The sequence below is a fragment of the Camellia sinensis genome, chromosome 6, assembly GCF_055761805.1.
Source record: "Camellia sinensis isolate YWXY chromosome 6, ASM5576180v1, whole genome shotgun sequence".
NCBI lineage: Eukaryota > Viridiplantae > Streptophyta > Magnoliopsida > Ericales > Theaceae > Camellia > Camellia sinensis.
In genome coordinates, this window is record NC_138966.1 from 80,742,074 (window position 1) to 80,764,361 (window position 22,288).

The 22,288-nt window shown below is 33.1% G+C and overlaps 1 protein-coding gene across 1 annotated transcript; it reads right to left on the reverse strand.

Moving 5' to 3' along the window:
• Positions 1-3,136: 3,136 nt before the first annotated feature.
• LOC114266629 (uncharacterized) lies at positions 3,137-6,085 on the reverse strand. The gene is made up of 4 exons (XM_028207556.2): positions 5,947-6,085; positions 4,247-4,524; positions 3,731-4,135; positions 3,137-3,642 (listed from the first exon to the last, which is right to left on the reverse strand). The coding sequence occupies exons 1-4, from the start codon at positions 5,961-5,963 to the stop codon at positions 3,395-3,397; spliced, it is 948 nt and encodes a 315-aa protein (XP_028063357.2). The 5' UTR covers positions 5,964-6,085; the 3' UTR covers positions 3,137-3,394.
• Between the last annotated feature and the right edge of the window lie 16,203 nt (positions 6,086-22,288).

Consider the following 22,288-nt stretch of genomic DNA (forward strand, 5'->3'; position numbering starts at 1 on the left):
TTCGCAACTTCGCCCTTTCTTACCGAAGCTCATCTCACCTTTTCAAGGTAGTTTTATCCCTGGTCGGCAGCCCGCTGACAACATTGTGATTGTACAAGAGCTGATTCACTCGATGTGAAAGAGTAAAAATTGAAAAGGGTGGGTAACTATCAAGATTGATATTGAAAAAGCTTATGATCAGATTGAATGAGATTTCCTTAGAACAGTTCTAGATGAAATTAACCTCCCCTCCAATTTGATTTCTCTCGTCATGGATGGTGTCTCTAACACCCAGTTATCTATTCTTTGGAATGGTGAAGCAACCCCTCTTTTCAACCTAGCCGTGGATTGAGACAAGGGGACCATCTATGAAGCATGGGTAATTTGGAAAACTTGTCATACCCGTAACGGATACTTACCGGCGTACTGTACCTCGTACGGTACTTGTATATATGTACCGGGTACACGAAACACGTACTCAAGTTTTTTCTTCTTAATTTTTGGCATACCCAGACGTACTTAGTATATATTCAAGCCGTACCGTACCTCATTTGAAAAAATATTTTTTTCTACCACAGAGATAAAACTCATTTCACTAGACTTCCTTTTTATTTTTTGTTTTATGCTTAGCATGATTTTAAAATTAAACTATAATTTGTAAGTTATTTAATATATTGACATTTAATTTTGATTTATACTTTTACTTTTGGAATTAAATGTTAATTATAGGTTGGACCTTAACAAATTAAACCATTTAATTAATTTTTGCATTACACTAAATTAAAAATAAATATTTTTTTACAAGTGTACCAAGCCGTACCCGTATCCTATTTTTTTTTAATTTTACCATGTCGACGTACCCATATCGTACCAGTACTCGTACATACCCGTGCTTCATTGGGGACCATTTATCCTCCTATATGTTCCTGTTGTGTATTGAGAAGCTAGGAAGGAATATTGAAAATGCTGTTAATCAGGTCCAGTGGAAGCCGTTAAAAATTGCAAGGGATGGTCCAACTTTCTCTCATCTTTTCTTTGCGGATGATATGCTTCTTTTTGGGGAGGCTACCGATCATCAACTTCAGATTATGCAATCAGTCATGAACAAATTTTGCCAAGCATCCAGGTGGCGAATTAATTTCCATAAATCAAAACTCTTTGCCACTTCCTCAGGGAGAGCTCGTGCTTTGAGTCAAGCCTAATATTCCACATACGAATGAGTTAGGCAAATATTTGAGAGTTTCTCTATCTCACCCAAGGATCCCTGTCCTTAAATATCCCTGTCTACCTGTTTCAAATCACTCATAATTATTGGTTGTCTTAAAATTCTCAAATCTTGAAATTCTCATATGATGTAATGATTGTAAATGATTTGGGACATGGGACATGAATATTTAGGGATAGGATGCTTTCTCCTCTATTTCATGGTCAAGTTTCAAAAGCAACCTATGGTTATATCCTTGACCGTGTGCGCAGCCGTCTGGCTGGGTGGAAGTCTAAACAACTTTCCTGGCTGGCTGGGTGCTTATGGAAAGCCAGAAATGATTGGGTTTTTAATCATGTTTTGGTCGATCCAGCTGATACAATCAACAAAGCCATGCTCCTTTGGGCTGATATTTGTGATGCTAATGAAGATGCTACCAATAGGACAATTTCTACTCCCCTAACTACTCAGGAAGTATCTTCATGGTCCAAGCCTTCTCAAGGCCAGTTCAAAATCAATTGTGATGGCAAGAAAACTTCTTTAGCAGTCATCATCCGCGTTCTTCCATTCCCTTTTCTTTTTCTTGGGCCGTCGAAGTGAAATCATGTGGCCCATTGCTTAGAGCCTCAAGCAACCTCAAAGGCTCACTCCCTCCAGATTGGGTTAGGAATCCCCCTTCCCAATTGTTAGCTTTGTTACTTTCTGATGTCTTCTTCGTTCAAAAAAAAAGTTCGTAGAATTGATGATTCTAGCAAATTAAATCATATTTTGAAATGATTGATGCAAACTGATGTCGTAGTTCTTGGGTCAAGCTAAGTTCAGATTTGAAAATTATGTTCCATGACAATTCAATCAATTGATAAGACCATTTCAGACATTTTAAGAGTTGTTTTGGGTATGTCTTATAAGTTGGTCTTTTTATTTATTACGAAAAGACGTGCAAAAAAATAAAAAAATAATCAGCATGCTTGGTTAGAGTTTTTCAAAAACTCTTTTCAGAAAATTTTACTTTCTTATTTTTCATATTTTTTTATTTTTACTGAATTTTTTAATATTTTAACCAATTTTTTTTTTTTACTTTTTAGACGTATCTAACATAAATATACTTAAAAAGTAAAAAAATTGTGAAAGAAACCTTTTAAAAATTCACTAAATATCAAAAATACAAAAAAAAATACGAGAATTCAGTACATTTTTTGTATTTTTATGTATTTATTAATTTTTAAAAATATTTTTCACAAATTTTTTACTTTTTAGATACATCTAAATAAGGTGCGTATAAAAAAGTAAAAAAAATGTTTAAAATTTTAAAAATATTCACTAAAAACAAAAAAAACACGAAAATCAAAAAACTCAGTTTTTAAAAAATTTAATCCAAAAAACTCAAACCAAACACACATAATGAGACTCAAATAAGTCAATAAGTTGATTTTTTTAGCAGATCTCAAAAGAGGCCTTAGAATAGGAAAAATTATCCATCAATGGGAAGTTGAGAAAATTATTACTCATACCTGGAAAAGTTTATAATTTTAATAATTAATATTAATAAAGGTTATCATTAATTTATAATTATTTTTAAACTTTTACCCTAATTTGAAAATTTTCCTTTTATGTAAGGTTTATTTATTTATATATAATACACGGGGACTAAAATTTACACGCAAATGAAAAGATTTGAACATCTAACCTTGTATTGAGATAGGATCATTTTGGCCAGTCTAGATAATCATATCAAAATTGTTAAGATCGAGATCCTACGTAGGATCGTTTTGGGGGTCTGTAGAATCGGATCGGGGATCGTAAAATCCTACCAAAACGATGAAAAAATGCAATAATTCTTAGATGTCTAACTAATACTATCAAAATACATATAAAATGACCCAAAAAAATTTGAGAATGTAGCTCAAATGGTAGAGCTCTCATACTTATGAGTAAATCGAGGTTCAAATCCTCGCATTCTCACTTGTGTGCCTTGCTCACTAACAATAATCAATTCAAATATACATTTTGCACATTTTTTTAAACAAAGAAAACATAATAAAAGAAGGTGGCAATTCAAGTTGTCATTCAAACATTTTCCTCAAATCTTAACAAAAGAACATACTGAAAGAAAATAGCAATTCAACTTCAAGTCTTCAAGTTAACACTTGCACAACATTGATATCCTTAAGAAAACAAACTAAAATAAGAGAAGAATAAATAAATAAGAAACTAAAATAAGTCATCATCTTCATCGCCGAAATCATCATTGCCACAATCAACAACATTGTTGATCTCATTGCCTCCCTCATCTTCATCATCACCTACAGTGTCACCCAACTCCTCAATGTCATCATCACCAATAGTAGCATCATCAAAGTCATGATCAAAATCCCTTGGAGCATTCATGTTGTCATCCATATCATCATCATCACTTACTTCATGAATTTCATCGACATTTTCTCCAATATGGTCACGGCCTAAGTTAGAGTAAAAAAAAAATCCAAATTAAATCCAAATTGCAACTTCTAATTAAAACTAAAAGATGTATCATGTACCTATACTTACATGCTTGTTCCAAATCCCTTGCAAGAGCATCTACCTCCTCATCTTCTGAATGACATCCATGTCGAGCATTCCTATCAAGCACATTCAACCAATTTCCTTCTCTTGGAAGAGTTGGCTTCTCTCTCTCTGTTATCCACTCATCGTTTGATGGAGCATCATCCAAACATAATGGATTCATGATTGCTGGTCTATTCTTGTGCCTTTGTCTCAGTTTCAAATTGTACATGACAAAGACCAAGTCATTCATTCTCTTTTGGTGTAAACGATTCCTCCGCTTTGAGTGTACCATCTCAAAAGCACTCCAATTGTGCTCACACCCCGATGAACTACATGTTAGACTTAATACCCTAATTGCAAACCTCTTCAACTCAGGACATTCATCACCAAAAGAGTCCCACCAATCCCCTACATCGAAATTTTAATTAAGTAGTTCAAAATTTAAAGTTCTTCAAAACAAATAATCATAACATAAGATTGATACAACTTACAAATCAACTTAGAGTAAAAATAAATAACCTGGAGATTTCTTTTTTCTAGTCAAGATTGCATTTTGTATACCAAAGAGTCCTCTTGCATTCTTGAATGCATCAATTTGCAAATCTATCTTCACCCTCTCATTAGTGTCAGGGACCATTTTTTCAAGACATTTGTACAACCCAATTTTAATCTCTGCATTAGCTTGAAAATTGGGACTATAATGAAACTGAGGGTTCAAGAAGTATGCCGCAGCATGCAATGGGTGATGGAGTTGGGTTTCCCATCTTCTATCAATGATGGCCCATATAGGATCATAGCTGACACAATTTAATAAATATTATTAATGAATAAATAAAAAGTTTAGGGAAATAGTATTAAAGAGTAAATAGCCAACACTAAATAAAAAGTTTACCATGCTGGGACATTATTGAAGTTCTTTTGAATTTCCTCTTTCGCACAATCCATTGCTTCATAAATGAATCCCATTGTCGAATGCTCATCCGAATCAACCAACCTAAGTACCTTAATGAGAGGTACTGCAGCCTTCAAACAGGTAGAAACACCCTTCCAAAAATGTCGATTGTCCAAAACAATATTTTCAATTTTTTTTCCCTTTTTCAGACTTCGCAAATCTACTATTCCTTCACTTCTTTGATGTAAATAGAGAGAACAATGCACCTTTTTGCTCATGAAGACGTCTCAATGTCAAGTAAGAGGTAGCAAACCGAGTAACCGCAGGCCTTATAAGTTCAATGTCTTTTGTAAACTCCTTCATCCAATGAATAAGATCGGTTCTTGAATAAATGCATACCACAATCTTTTTTCCTTTACCAATTGTAACACGATGAACTTGTATTTCCTTCTCAAAATCTTCTAACATCAAATCTATGCAATGGGCAACACAAGGAGTCCAAAACAAGCCCTTTCTCCTATCCATTAATGTTCGTCCCGCCAATTTATAATTAGAAGCATTGTCAGTTACAACTTGCACAACATTTTCTTCTCCAACCTTCTCAACAACCTCATCTAACATCTCAAAAACCTTTTCACCCGTTTTTGAAATGTCGGATGTATCTAGTGATGACAAAAAAAATAGTTCCATTAGGGCTATTCACAAGAAAATTACATATGGATCTTCTCTTTCTATCTGACCATCCATCCGACATAATTGTACATCCGGTCTTCTTCCATTGTTCCTTAAACTCATCAACCAATTGTAGTGTCTCATGCACTTCTTTTTTTAAAAATATCACCCTAATTTCATGGTAAGATGGTGGCACGAGTCCTTTTCCATAATCCCCAATCTTCTTAACCATGAGTGGAAATATAGGGTTGTTGACACAATTAAAAGGAATTGCACTAGTATAAAAAAAACGAGCTATAGTTTGACAAACATCATCTCTCTCTTCTTTCTTAAACATTTGATTGAGAGTTTTTTGATTTTGACGTCCAGATTTTTTCATCACAAATTTATCCATGGCACCCACCCGTTGTTGTTTGTTTTTATGATGGCATGATAATAGTTCCATCTCCTCTTCAGAATCATCACCAACGTCAAACATCTTTCTCTTTTTATTTTGAGACTCTAATGTTTGAGTTCTTAAAAAACTCATGAACTTTTCTCTAACATCTTCTGGGACTTGAGGACATGGCTCAACATTTTGATGAGTACAAGCTAAATGATGTTTTAATCTAAATATACCTCCCGATCGAGTCACGTTACAATACTTGCATTGTACCTTTTTGGTTGCAGCATCTATTTCAATTCCATGTTCCCAACCAGGATCCGTTCGGTTACCCGCAACATTTTTCCTCTTCCTCCCTCTTCCAGAACCAGAGGCAAACATTGTTAACTCAATTCACAAACCTACAAATCATATATTGAATATCACTAAATTGAATCAATTGATTACAATTTACAATTTGATAGTTGTGAAATATTAGACAGAAAAAAGTCAAGTTACAGACTACATAACACCTTAACAAATTTGGTTTTCTTATTGCACATCATAACACATTAAAAAAATAAAATAAAATAAAAAAGTATATGTTTAATCCAATCTTTATAGTGAAAATGGAAGCAACCAAATGAAAAAAATGGAAGCAACCAAATGAAAAATACAACAGAATAAAAAAGCAGAATAGAACCAAAAAAAAAAGAAGAAAGAAACAGGAGCAGAAGACAACAGAAAAAAATGGAAAAATGGAAGAAGAAGGGGAAAAGGAGGAAAAACAAAAGGCGAATGAAAGACAGAAAAATGGAAGAAGAAGGAAAAAAAAACAGCAGCAGAAGAGAACGGGAAGAGAAGGAGTCGAACAGAGGAGAAAAAAAGGATGAGTCGAACAATGGAAGAAGAAGAAAAATAAAAAGAAGTCGAACAGAGGAAGGAGTCGAAGCACAGAGAAGAAGAGAAGAATGAGTCGAACAGAGAAGAAGAAGAAGAAGTAGCATACCTGGATGAAGGCTGGCTGCTTTCGTTTCGTCGTCAGTTATCGGCTGATCATATTCAACTCTCGTGACCAACTTTCCCCAATCTTTTGCCCTAATCTTATGTCGTGGGTCTTTAGAAAAGAGAGAAGGCATCAAACCTGTATTAAAAATATGAGAAAAAAAGGCCAAAAGTAGGATCGTGTAGGATCGCGATCCAAATACGATCCCACGATCCCATATACGATCCCACCGATCCTGCTACGATCCTGAACAAAATGTGATTCATCATACGATCCAGATCGATTCCCCAAAAATGGATCATAGGATCGTACGATCTTACAATCCGGATCGCGATTTTAACAACTTTGAATCATATTTAGACATTTCAAGTAGGCTTTAAGGGCATGAGTTAACAAATTATTTGTATATTCTTCAACTATTTATTTTTTATACAAAATATGCAATTATTTTGAGTGTGTTAAAAGTAAATTAATTATCTAGTCTTTTCAGAGAGAGTACATTAGCAGTATGCCCATCCGTGGAACTATGTACTTGTCTCAAAAAAAATAAAAATTTTGACAAAAGAGTAATGTAATACAAATTAATAAATTCTTCAAACTTTTGAGTCTTTAGGCCAATTTGAGACTAGCCACAACTTATAATTATAAATTAGTAAGGTTCTTATGAACTTCTGTTTTGGATAATCCTGTTGAAAAAAAAAAAAAAAAAAACCATTTACATTACAAATGCATCTATTTTGTTGTATAAGTGAGGATGAGAGTGTTATGACACACGAATCCAATTCAATGTAAAATGACTCAAATATATTCCTTTATTGACTTGGCTTCTTGTGCTGTTCGCTTGATGGGTTAAGCAATTTAAATTGGACAATCAGTTATAACTATACATTTGAGATTAGATCTCGATCTAGACTCTCTATCTTTCATCCCTAAAGTGCAAAAACATAGCATGAGGGTTCTAGTGAAATCCATGGTTATATCTTGATGAATTGAGAGTAATGAAGTGGTCAAAGCTCTGTGGTTGAAGATCATAACGAATTTCTACTTCAATCGCACTTTTCAAAAGAAACATTCTTCAGTGAATTCTGAAAACTTAAGCTTGAAAGATTATGTTGACTTTAGAGTAAGTTCACTGCATGGATTTTACATTGACGTTGGAGAAGTAATTTTGTAGTGAAGATGGCATCATAATAAGTCTCAAAGAGTTGCGTTAAGTCTTGTTTGTCGTAATTTAAAAAAGTCAAAAAGTCACTATCATATTTAAGTTACATCATTTTATTTAAGTCTCTATCGCATCACTTCAAACTCAATCCATACACAATTCATATTTCATAAAAAGTCAAAAAGTACATTTATTTAGAATATCTCAAACAACCCCTTAATTGGAGGTGGATTTGTTAATTGATTTGGTGAGGATGCCTTTTGTGTAATTCTTATTCTTTGTAGTAGATTGTTTTGTAGCCATTGGTCTGTAGGTTTTTTTTTTTTTTTTTTTCATATTTAATATCACAATTGGATGTCCAATTGTAGTTTTTTTTTCATATTAAATTTATTTTATCATTAATTTGCTTAGATGTAATTTGATTTGCTTTGAATTAGATGTATCATGTTGTGATTATGTAATTTGTTCAGTTAATTGAGAAATCGGTGGAATTGGCTTTAAATTACAAATCAACGAATTTTGAATTTAAAATTTTTTTACTCTATTAAAAATATATGTTTATGTAACAAAGAATTATTTTCACTGTGTTACAATAGTGGATATGCTGTAAAAAAAAAACAAATCTCGAATATCAACCTTTAGGAAATGAGAAATTTTTTGTTAATTCCAAATATTTATGTGATTTTACATCCATTCAATAACAAGAGAGATGTGTGATTATGTTATTTGAAAAAATAATAAATAAAATGGTCAAATGTACTCATATTATTAAAAGAGCATATCATATTTTATATGTTTTGAACTTCAATTTTTTTTTAGACAGTAGTCAAAGATCTTCGACTATCAAACAATTACATTTTCAATTGAATGAAAATTATTTAATAATTTTGTGACACAAAAATCTCATAATACAAATATGATTCAATAATTAAAAGCCATTGAAATAGAAATTTGAGAAGAAAGAATCTCTACAAGCAACCCTACACTGACACATTGCTGAGAAGTCTGATTTGGTGTGAGTACCCACACAGATAAGTTAGGTCTGCTATCTCAATCATCTGCATATAAAAAATCATCATCATCATGATCTCCATTTTCATTCATTACAGTGGTGATTAAGAGTTTCAATAATAAAATTTTAATAAGAACATTAGTGACGTGATAACTTAAAAAAAAAAACAAAAACAAAAACAAAAATAAAACAAAACAAAAGTTAAAATATCAAATCACACTCACAAATTATAACGCTTCTAAAACTCATAATTTAAAAGTTTATAGCATTTTTCTTTTCATTATTATAATTCTGACCGCACAGCAACTCATGTGGGTCTCTTCCACGTCACACATCAACTCACTTCATAACTTCACACCACCGCCGCAGCAATACCCATTCTTACGAGAAGTTTGGTTCATGTAAGGATAGCTCATGTGATGCTTTGGCTCAATTTGGAAAGAAGGTTATAAGTGGCGCGTTTTAGTTTTTTGCCAAAACGTGAAAAGTGTTTTTTTTTGTCATAAATTGATTTGGGATGTTGGTTATAAGTCAAAAAAAAATTACAAAATTACCCTCCATAGATGGAAAATGAAAGGGTAAAAATGTGTAATTTTTCAATTAATTAGGGATACTTTAGTCATTTCATTATGATTTGATATTATAAATAACTATTAATGAAAAAAGTCAAAAGTCACTTTTTATTAACTTCTCAAATCATTTGTCTAAAAAAGTCAAAAGTTTGGTTAAAAGCCAAAAAATTATTTTTTACTATCTTTCCAAAATAAGCCTTTATATTGTGATTAATAGATAACTTGATATTTGTGATTTCATATATCAAATGATTAAGAAATTTAAGAGTTTATGATTGGTTCAAACATGATCACATAGTCTCTAAGAATCAATTAATAATTTTTACATGCCTACGTTTACTGTTCCACACTGGATCACAACTTTTGACGGGAAAAAATAGGCATAGCTTCAATTTTCCAGCAAGATCACAACCGGACGACGTGTTGACCAGATGATCTCTGGGTTTGACAATGTTGGTTGTTAGAGAGAGAGTGAGAGAGAGAGACTACACTACACCACACAAACCTACAGCTGGAAAACAGTAGACTCGACAAGGACAAGGAGGTAATTATTTGATAAGATTCCATTATTCCTTATGTTGTAAAAGAAAAAAGATTGTACTGAGTTGTCTATTTAAAAATTCAATAAATGAATTAAAGTATGAGAAAAATATTAGAGGTTGTTTGGGAATAAGTGTATTTTTAAAATTTTTAAATTAAAAAATTGAGAAAAAAAAGATGGTTGTTTGGGTTAAATTTTTGAATTTTTATGAAAAAAATATATATTAAAAAATTGTATAAATTAATGTGTAGGAAAAGATTAGGACTATGAGTTGTACGGCCGTACAGTCTGCACAGGCCGAATTGGTGCTAAGAAATGATTGCCTACTTTTTGGGCATTGCACTGGACGGTGCTGTTCAGCTTGTGGGGACTATCACGGGTCCTGTTTTGATAATCTGAACCGTTTAATGTGTAAAACTCGTCAAGTATTATATGGCTGTAAAAAATCACGTTTATCGAATATCAATAGTTATTTAATCAGATTAGTTTTTTTTAACTGTTAACTATAACACCATTCATTTTTTTATACAAAACTGATTGATCATGTAGTTAGTGATATCCGATCAATGTGATTTTTTACAGACATATAGTACTCGACAAGTTCTACATATTGCACGGTTCAGATTATCAAAATGGGACTTGTGATGGGCCCCCACAGGCCGAACAACAATGTGTTAAAATTTCACCCCAACTGTTCAATTTTTCTAAAAAAACGCAGTAATAGATTTGAGCCGGTCAAACTGAGTTGTAATTTTATGTGTAAAATTTATTTATTTATTTATTGATTTTAGTGAATGGTGATAATTTTTTAAAATTTTTAATAATTTTTTGACTTTTTAACTCTTTTTGGGTATCTCAAACCGGCCATAGTGTAGTGTGCAGCAATAGAAGTAATTATTTTAGTTTGTGCAATTAGTTAAAATTTGATATAGCGGCGGTTTGGAGAGTTAGTGGTTAAAATAATTAATGAGATAAAATATTATATTTAAATTATAATTATTTTTTATATTATTAAATTAATTATAAAAAAAGTTAATTAATCTTTTAAGTATAATTTTTTTTAATCAGGTTAAAATAGCTAAAATGTTAAGAAATCAGTGTGTTCGAAATGATCATCCGGTCATCTGGGCGGTCGTTCGAATATACCAGTTTCTATGTTTGATTCTGCAAAAATAACACCTAACCATTAAAATATCATTGCTATAATTTTACCATTTTTTACTATTCATTATTAAATTGCAACAACGATAATATTATTATAACATTTATCATTAAAGATACTCTGACATTGATGTTCCTTAGTTTCATAGAAGAATATTGGCTCATGGAGTGAGAACCCAGCTCGTTTAAGAATTGGTTTGTTTTCTTAACATATGTTTTTCATTGCTTCTCAAAATAAACCCTTAAGTAAAATCCTGAATTTGTAAACACTAAATTTTTAATTTTGTCAATTTAAATTTTAATTTTTTTTATTTTTTTTCAATCTAAACTATTTATCTATTTTTAATAAGTAAAATCGATGAAAAAAATGAATACTTTAATCATTAAACTACCTATTTATTGGGGATTTTTTTTAGAATCCCTGGTATTAAGATTTTATACCATAAAGGGCATTCAATATTTTAATAATGTCTATGGTCTCTCAAATTGATCCGGAGAAAATTCGATTTAGAGAATTTCTCTGGACTTCACAGAGAAAATCTCATCAGAATTTCTCTAGACTTTTTAGAGAAATTCACTTCAACCTAGAAAAATTCTCTCAAACCAGAGAAATTTCCCTCTCTGACCTAGAGAAATTCACTCAAACCAGAGAAATTCTCCGTCTTTAACCCAGAGAAATTCTTTCTAAAACCAGAGAAATTCCATTTTATGTGATTTTCAATGGCACGTCACACTAATTGTACCTGCAGGTCACGGTCTGCTTGTTACCTGCCTTTATGTGTGCAACCAAAAAGCTTTGTGTGTTTTTGCAGAGAGTTTTGTGTATCTACAAAGATGTGCCCTCATGGGAAGCCACTGATCTTTCTCTGATCTTTGGATTTTTGATTTCTTATAGCACTACAACAAAATGGTTCTTTAATGACAAAATCACTTCGTCTCTAATAGTGAAATTTTCGTCACCAAATTGATCCGTGACGAAATAATTTCGTCACCACGTTCGTCATTAATTCGTCGTCACTAAAAGTACCTGATGACAAAAATTTATTTTGTTACCTATTATTGGTATTTGGTGACGAAATATTTGTCACTAAATGTTAAATATTTTGTCACCTATAACGTCCATTTCATCACCAGAATTAAATAAAATTGGGTAAATTACATTTACCTCCCCTGAGGTTTCTGACAAATACAGGGACCTCCCCTGTGGTTTGAATAATTACAGTAACCTCCCCTACTTTACCTGACAATGTCAAGATTCCCCCAAAATGTGACTGTCGTTAGAAGATCTAACAGAAAGTGCTGATGTCACTTATTATAAATTATGAAATGTCCAAAATACCCTCATTACCCTCATTGCGTTCTAATTCATCTTTCTACAGCCTCACTGCCTTCTAATTCACCATTCTACTCCTGTCCTGCCTTCTAATTCACCTTCTTATATATGTATACATATATATAAGATATTTATGTATACATATAAAGATTTCTCACTCATTATATATATGTATACACACAGGTGACCTTTCCTTATAATTCCTTATAATTACTTATCCCAATCAGTAAGCTTGCTATAATTCTTCTGATTGTGATCTGTTTTCTCCACGGCAGAGTTCTCTTTATGTCTTCCTCCCGCACCGCCTCATTGGCCCCCTCTTCCGAGTCTTCTCTCTGAATTTGGCTTGACTCTTCCACACCCATGTTCCCCATTTGAATGATCAAACTCTTGACCTTTTTCTAATTCAATCATGAACAAAACTTATATATATATATATATATATGTACTCATAATGAATTTGAAGAAGTGAAACAGAGTAAACATGAGTGATTTCTCGCCTGGGTAATTCTCGAAATTAATGTATGTGTTGAGAAATCTTTAGAAAAAAAAAAAAAAAACCAGAAAAGGTCGCCAAAAAGGTCAAATCATCACCAACACCGAACCACCAGATGGGTCTCTGGCTTCCTTTGCATTTACACAAACAGAGATTCTCCAGAAAAAAAAATAAAACAAGAAACTAAACCCAAAAGCCCATTATTTTGAGGGAAGGTTCGTCGTCGTCGGAGAAACGGCCTAGCGCGGCGGCGGCGGCTTCAATATTAGAGGAGGAGGCGGAGACGACACCCCAAGCTGAAGCGAGCTCGAGAGGAGAGGGAGATGCTGAGAGACCCTCGACAGGGTTGCGATCGTGTGAGGCAGAGACGAAGCAGCTGCTGTGGGCGTCCCAGTCGCAGTCGTTGCAGAGAAGGAGGTTGTCGGTGGCTAACCATTTCTCTCTCTCTCTCTGAAAACCCTAACTGGTATAGGAGCTTCAAAACCCTAGAACTAGAATGGAAGAAATTGAAAGTATATACTAATTTTTGCACAAGCTATTGAGGAGAATAATCGCCGGTGGGCTTTGGGATCGCCGGAGGCAGTTGTATTGGTTGGAGAGATTATAGGTAGGAGAGAGGAGGAAAGATGAAAGAGAGATGGGGACAGAGCATGATGTTAGTGAGATATGTACGAGAGATATAGGAATTAAAGGGTATTTTGGTCTTTTTGAATTCAAATGAAAGGGCAATATGGTCATTTTGTATAATCAAGTAACGTCGTTTGTGCAAAATTAGCGAATTGGGGGAATCTTGACATTGTCAGGTAAAGTAGGGGAGGTTACTGTAATTATTCAAACCACAGGGGAGGTCCCTGTATTTGTCATAAACCTCAGGGGAGGTAAATGTAATTTACCCAATAAAATTTTACTATATTTGTTTTGGGTGACAAAATATTTCGTCATTAAAAATAGCGATAGAATTTTTAGTGACGAAAATATCGTCACCAAAAGATGGAAAAAAAAGACCCTTCAGTGACGAAAACTTTTGTTAACAAATATTTTAATTTAGTGATGAAATAGTGAATATGTGTGACGAAATTATTTGTTGGGATTAGAAAGTTTTAGTGTCAATTTTTTTTCGTCGCCAATAGTAAATAAATTTTAAAAATTGGGGGCGAGGGTTATATTTGTAATTTTTTTTTTTCAATAAACAATACCTGTACATTTTAATAATCTATTAAATAAAATATCTAGTACAAATCAATATAAAATTAAACTGTTCATTATCATAAAACAACCCAAGCAAAATACATGTCTCATAGTATCAAGAAATTAATATATAACATCCAAATTATAACATCTATTCTAGTAAAATCAAAAGCTACAACACAATCAAAATAACTTGTGCATTTTAATAACCTGCTGAATATAATATCCATTACAAATCATTACAAAAACCTGTTCATTTGGTGATATCAACAAAAACCTGTTCATTTTAATCTATTCAATAAAATATCAACAAAAAGATAAGATCCATCACAATATAATCATAACCCACAACAACATAGTCAAAATACATGTTTGGTAATATCAACAAAAAGTACAACTACACTGTGATGGATGTGTCTGGTAATATCAACAAAAAAACTCTTGTTATGCAGGTTACCAAATTCGTTCATCTCCAATCTGCCATTTAAAAAAGAAAAAAAAAAAGAACGACAACAACAAAAGGTTAAGGTAACCATTCACTAAATATGTTAATATGCAACCTACAAGAGAAAAAATAAAAATTTCAAATTAAATTTTAAACCAAATTTTACCGTGCTTGTTCCGTAAATTTTTACAACTTACATTAGTTTCTCCCAAGGTGTTCATGATATTTCTCAGCCTTTTAACGACTATTTCAAGATTTTACTCCCTAACGGCCTATTTTCAAGCCTAAATATTTTCCAACCGAGAGCCCTATGATTGTTCTGTAAGTTTTCACAACTTATGTTGATCCCTCCCAAAGTGTTCATAATAGTTTATGATAATCTCAAGGTGTTTGTGATGTTTTTTGGGCCTTTAGATGCATATTTCACTATTTTCCCGGGACCTTGTGCCTAAATGTCAAAAGTAGTTTTTTTATTTTACCCTAGTTGAAGAAGAAATGTTCTACTAAATTAACATATAAACATAATATACTAACCAAGAAGCTTGTCCATCAGAATCTGAACTTTTCCCACTCTCAAAATTTCCGGTGATACCTTTCTGCATCAAACACTCTATGATACTTTGTATCTTCTTGCTTTCTTTCTTCTTTGACTTTTGAAACCTTGCAATTTGTTCATTTTGATGTGCTATTTGCATCTCAAGGCATTGAACATAGTCACTATTTTCAGAAGGTGCAACAGTAGTCTTCATTGAAGAAGAAGGCCTCAAGCCGAGTCCTTTCACATAACCTGACCTTGGCTTAAGCACCTTGACTGACAACTCCTCTGGGCTCAAGGGGATCACACCAGTCTGCGAGAGGTGCTCTGCTTGCATCTGTATCATGTCGTCCTGTTAATTTCAAATAAATCGAACAATTATTAGTTATTCTACCCTACAAAGCAAATAAATAATTTTATCAAAATTAATATGCATTGCCTTGTACATACATAATTAGCTTGGCTCTCCGACGAAATCCATTCATGCGTGTTTGAATTATAGTGGATGGACTTGTAAAATTCTGCCAACTCAGGCACTTCTCCATTTAAAATTATCTGATTCATTTGTTTTTGAATGTTATTTCAAATATTTAAATAACAAAGCCTACTAATCCAATAAAATAAAATAGCATAACACACCGAGCTGTGCACCCTGACCGGGATTGATTTTGATCCACATCTATGTTTTGTTTTCATTTGCATCCTATTATTCACATTAGTTAGTGATTGTTCCGACACGATTGAAACACCAATAAAAATAACAAAACTTAACATTAGTAAGAAGAAAATTAATTTTTGACAATTAACATAAAACATTATACCATGAATTTTTTACTATTCCACTTCTTGTCAATTAGAGATGTCCATTGATTAAGAGTAACACTTGTAGGTGGGTGGCTTCTCGCGTACTTCTCCCCTCTTGCATCCTTAAGTTGTTTGTATTGTTTATGCAACCTATAGGTGAAGCTACTCAATCGCCGACCAAACTGTGTTTAAAGTCCTTGCTACATCACTCGGATTGCCTTGTAGATCAAATTGATCCTGCAAAATCAAATCATTTTTTTTATAAGTTAAATAACCTAAATTTTGTTCACATACACAATTAGACGTAGCAGCAACCAACTGTGATATATACATTTTATTTTGTAGGCTTCACTAGTTATATTAGAATTTCGTGGAAGCTCTCAAATCTAATTTCACACTGACCAGAAATTATATATTTAGATGTTCATTTTATCTTATTTTAGTTTATTTTCCTATAAATGTGAAATTGCTCTTTCATTGCTAAGAACAACCAACTCAGTAATTAAATTTCCAAGCACCTCTGTTAACAAAACCAATCTTATATTTGCTAAGAAACCCACAATTATATAAATATTCTGGTTATGAAAGCAAAAATCATCCCAGTAACAACTTGCAAGTTGAAAGCCTAGAGAACATATTAGCTAACCCTAAACTTTGCAACGCTATCGAACTTTCAACAGAACAGAAGACACCACAACATTCAAGAGCCATACCCAAAATAAATGGTAGTCAATAAAAGAGTTGAGGAACCATTTGTTCAACATGGTTTCAATTCAACTAAGATCATTTACATAAACTATAGGATACTATTACTAACCAGAAAGAGCCATACCCAAAATAAATGGTTTTAGAAGCAAAAAATTAGAATTCAATAAAAAGCCACACATTAAATTAGCAAACATGAATGACATGCAGAAGCTGAAGGTGTCCTGATACCAAAAACATAAAACATTCGTAAATTAAATGAAAAAAAGAAACATCAAAATACAAAATAGTAAAATTTAGGTGTAACACCTTTTTATCAAAGGCCAAAACAAAACTTCACTCTAATAGCTATGAAGGCATGAATTTAAATGACAATATTGATTATTGATGTTGATGAATTGTCAGTTTCCAATTCATGCCTTCATAGCTACTTGAACTATTTGATACTCTTTTCTGATCTGACATCATACAGAATCTCGCAAAGTTTTCCCTATCCATTGCATGTCGGTTCTCCCTTCATTTGATTACCACTTTGAAACATTTATCCAACCTCCAAAAGATGATGACCATTACATCCCTAAGCCATTTATAGAAACTTAGTATTTTGAAGTATAACCAAATGACATTGTTGATGTATGCATTGCCCACCATGAGTTAAAGCATTAGGAAATCAAGTTTGAAAACTTCAAACAAATTCAATCTACAAAACCCCAAAAGATGCAACCACCAACTGAGAAAAGGAGCAGAAAAGAGCAATGTGTAGAACACCAAACAATTTCAGTCATAGAAAGAAAAAAGAGTGCAGAGTTATACAATGCGAGCAAAATAAGTCAAAAATAAAATTGGTCAAGTCTCAATGCATGACATGAAGGTGGTAGGATACAATGAAAAATATCCATTAGGCTTGAGGAATGTGACCCTCTAGCCACCATTAAGGATGACCTTAACATTGGATAGTTTTCCAAGAAGTCCAAATCCCTTTGCACCAAGACCTACTAAACAAAATGATTAATCATCAGGAGAAGTCAGTAAGCATGGGAAAAGACATTTTGATCCCAGAGAGCAATTTTCTTATTTAAAAAAATAATATCAATCTTGGTAAAATGTAGCAATCTTATCAGTTGACAGAAAATGAGGTTGCCTACTACATCACACAACTTATCAAGTGAAAAGTGGCCCATCAAACATGCTAGAGTTACTGCCCCTGTTTTAGCTAATTCATCTGTTTCTGAATTGGACAATTCAGGCACCCTTGCTTTAGCTAACCAAGGATCTCTGCCTCTTTCCTCCATCTATTCTAATTAAATCAAATACCCTCTGCTGTCTGTCACCTTCCTGAAGCCAATATAATGACCTCTATCTATTCATAGCTATTGTTTCCATGATTTGATTAGTACTGACAAGAATACTTCCTTGTTTATTTGTTGGCATCACTAATTATATTAGTGTTTACAAATATAGGCATCACTAGTTAAATTTTTAGATTTTCTGTTGTGTTTCACTATGCAAGGATGCAAACTGGAATACATAGTTATAGTTGCATTCTTACTAATCGTTAAATTCTTTCCAAAAATAGAAGTCTTTGATATGCTACCATGTAATATCTTGTTTAGCAGCAAGTTCTTGTAATCACCCTAACAAAGAGAGTAGTTCTCACAAGAAGCAAAAACTTGAGCATGACCAAGCAACAAACTGAAATAAACCCCTATGGTACACCATTTTTCTCTAATCCTTTCCATCTATCACCTCAATTTCAATTTCAAAAAATATAAAAGGCAATAGTGAAGGGTTTTAATTTCAATTTTCATGTGTCATGCCTCTTTTACTTGACAATAATTACCTCCAAGTGTTGGATCATCGGCTTCTTATCAGCATCGTGAACCTTCTTCCACCTACGAACACTCAAGTCTGGTAATTGCGTTCGAACCTCTATGTCAATCTTGGAGGCCAACTTAGAGGCTTGCTCTCCTACTAGTGCACGGAACTGTTCAGGTACAGGAACCAACATCTTTCCATCTTTCTTGACAATGCGTTGGGTTTGTATGCCGTGTGTTGGACCACAACCACGTCTGTTATGTGATGCTGTAAGGATATAATATTAATTGAGTTAGTAAGTAAACAAATGCAAGTTAGACCTCAAATTGAATATAAACAACTTTGCAAACTTACCAACACTGTTAGATGCAGTCACTTCATGCTCAGGTTGCACATTATGAAGTGGTAAGGGTTGGGTACCAATCTCTTGACCTGGGGGATCCATCCCTTCTTCTTGGGTGGGAGTTAATGGCCCCAAATGAGATTGTAAACGAAACCCCGGTGGCATCTCTTGTTCCTGAAATAACATAATCGAATAGTAAAGAAGATACTTAACACAGTTAAAATATATTTTAAAAAAGATATGATGTTTAAGATATATGAAGAAGATATTTAAATAGTAAAAGGCATGTTCACACACAAATATAAAATAATGTATATAATACCTTGCGGTAAAAGGAACCCAATGACTCATTATCGCTATCGTTCTCACTCTCTGACGGTTTATACTCATCATCATCGTCTACCTCAACCCTAATTCCCTTTTCCTTTGCATTTGCACATTTGGGCTGAACCATACTCATCAAAGAATTTGTGATATTCTTTACTCCAAGATTGTTCATTACCTCATAGTTCTTCTTGATTCGCTTATTTCTTTGTTTCTCATATTCTGTTAGCTTCTTAGTTCTCAAATCACCTGGTTTCAGCCATTGTCTTTTTCCTTTGACCATTTTCTACAACTATATAACATAATTCAACTTTAATTGGAAAATATAGACAATATAATTATGCACCATTAAATAAAAGAAAAAAAACATAATCCCAAAATATCCAAAACACCTTAATTGAAAGGTATTTTACGTAAGCTTGTCGTACCAAAATAGATCAAATGTTTTTAGCGAACTTGTTGCCGAACCATAATCCAAAAGGTACAAAATATAAAGTTGGCACATGACAAAAGTACTCAAAAACATTACTCATCATGTGAACCATGTATTTTTGGAAAGCAACATCGTGAAAAGTTTCCAGTGGGTAAATCTTGGAGAGCTACAAAGCATCTAATGCTGGTGCATGCTGATGTATGAGTATGTGGTCCAAAGGTGAAATAGATGCTTTGGCAAGGGAACGACCAAGTGAAATAGAACAACCAGGTCCAAAGTTTTGCATGTTTTAACAATCTCTTTTTGTCAAAAGTTTCGATGGCTAGAAGAGTCTCCTATATAGGTTCATGGTTTTCTCTTTGTAAGAATTTCACAGGAATCTTCTTTCTTTCTTTTTCTTGGTGGAGCTCTAATTTCTGTCTCATTCTCTTTGTCACTTTATAATTTTTATCTTTAGGAAAATTACTTAACATGCATCAAACCTGGTTGTAGATTCTCAAAAGCTATATTCAGCAAGTTGCAAAGGCAGAACAAATTTTATAGTTCAATTTGTATGAGCTCAAAATCTGTGATGTGTATTGCCACTTAAACCTTTGACAATCTAACATCCAAATTAGATTTATAAGATTGCAATAGACTTTGATTTACCACGAGTAAAATGTAGTTAAATATGGTACCCAAATGCAGCTTTTAAGTAGGGAAAGAAATGCGAACAGAAAAAAGACGAACGTAATAGTTATATATGTTAGGAAAAGTTGTTAGATTTATAGTCCAAAAGGAAAAAAAAAATGTTGGTTCCACCTTTGACATTAACCAGGAATAGCACTTTTATGAGGCTAGATTCCAATTTGTATATAAACATAGCATTCTGATTAAGAAAATAGTACAACTACCATAAACTGTTACTTAAGGAACCACTTGCCCTTAACTTCATCAAAAAATTCCAATTAATGCAATATTTTCTTCTGTCAACTCATAGATCACTTGTTATGCTATTAGTAAGCATGAATAAAGATGACTGAAGTAAAAAGGCAAAGGAGTGATATTAGTTAAAAGGTAAATGAATCCTACTAAAACGAAGACCTTGTAGGTAATTAGAGAACAATCAAATGAAGAAACCAATAAAAAGAAAACCACCTATAGAAAATGTAAAATAAACCAGCACACTGAAAGTAACTACCAAAAATCACTACTTTAGCATATGGATGAGGGAGATAGAGGCAAAATATTTGGAGTGACAATGCATTTGGAAATCACTTGTTTCTAATCTTTTGCTTGCTTTGGCAGGGAAATGGATATCCAGGATCCCAGGGAAATGGATTTTCGGATCCCAGGGAAATGAAAGGAGGATTTCAAGGTGTCAACGCTTCAGTCCAATTTCCTAGGAGGGAAGTTTATAAGTCCTCATATATAATTAGCCAAACATAAATTCAACACTCCCACCACAAGCATACCATGTAGCTCTCATTACTGCCACAGTAACAGCCACTACCACCACCCCAATTTTTTGAATTGTAATGCATATATTTTAACTCCAAATATTTCATAACAAGGAAGTTCCAATCCCTTGAATTAATATTTCACACAAAAATTTTAAATCATATTGTAGAGTAGTGAAGGTTTCCATGGAAAAAAAATCAAGACAAGAGATCCTCTTCTTAAAAGAGGTGATGTTCCTGTAATGCATATATTTTAACTCCAATTAGGATTGATGATCATTGATGCTTAACATAATTATGTTTTGCATTAATCATATATTACATTTGATTTTCTAATTGTTACACATTATGCAATATTGCAAATTCTAAAAATATTTTTTCATAAACACCCTAACCATATTTGTATTTTTATTTATTTTTTGCTATATCGATGTATAGAATTTTATTACTTTTTAACTAAACTTGATTTTGAAATAGAATAAATATGCGCTTATTTTCATTTTTTTGTTTTGAAAAACAGCTTAGATATGGTAGTGAGTATGCAGAGAAAGCGTACAACAGTGGCAGTAGTAGTACAAGAAGCCATGGCCATGATTATATGTTGAATGAAGAATATGGAAGATATATTTATCCTACAAATGAGTCACCTTCTATCTCCTATAACAATAAGGCAAAGCAGCAGCAGCAGCAGCAGCTCAGGCAGAGCAGTAGTAGCTCCATAATTCTAAAACTATCAAGTTGCTCCATAATTCTAAACTATGGGGTCTTTTGATAAGGCAGAGCAGTAGTGTAGCCACAGGCAGAGCAGTAGTGTAGCCACAGGCAGAGCAGCAACAGCCACAGCAGTCAGCTGCAGCCAAGGCCAAAGTCCACAGACAGAGCAGCCAGCTGCAGCCAAGATCACAATCCACAAACAAAGCAGCTAATACTACAGCAGCTGCAGTTGCAGCTCTCTCTATGGTATAGTTAGACAGTTGTAGTCAGGTTTAGTTAAACAGAGCAGATAAAAGTTAATTTGGTTGGGGAAGCAAGCTAATTTGGCTGATTGTATTGTTGGTGGAGGTGTTAGGAGAATTAATATATAGGCAACAAATTGTTGATGGGTTTGGTGAATCAATGGTTGAGCCATGGTTGGCTGCTCATGGTGATCCTTCTAGGTAACATGCTTTTGGTGTTCTTACTCATTTGTTCATAATTTCAATTTTTATACCTTTGATTAATTTTGTGTTTTGCTTTAAATTGGAATTAATAGTGATATTTTTTTTTGATCAGCAAACAAAGGAAGTATATAAATATTAAAACACAATTACAAAAGAAACATC

What these genes read in the sequence shown, in the direction of transcription:
- LOC114266629 (XM_028207556.2), bottom strand. An exon ending in TAGAAAAAAGAAATCTCCAG is followed by an intron (nt 4,136 to 4,246) that starts GTTATTTATTTT and finishes ATTTCGATGTAG; the next exon opens with GGGATTGGTGGGACTCTTTT. An exon ending in AAGGGATTTGGAACAAGCAT is followed by an intron (nt 3,643 to 3,730) that starts GTAAGTATAGGT and finishes ACTCTAACTTAG; the next exon opens with GCCGTGACCATATTGGAGAA.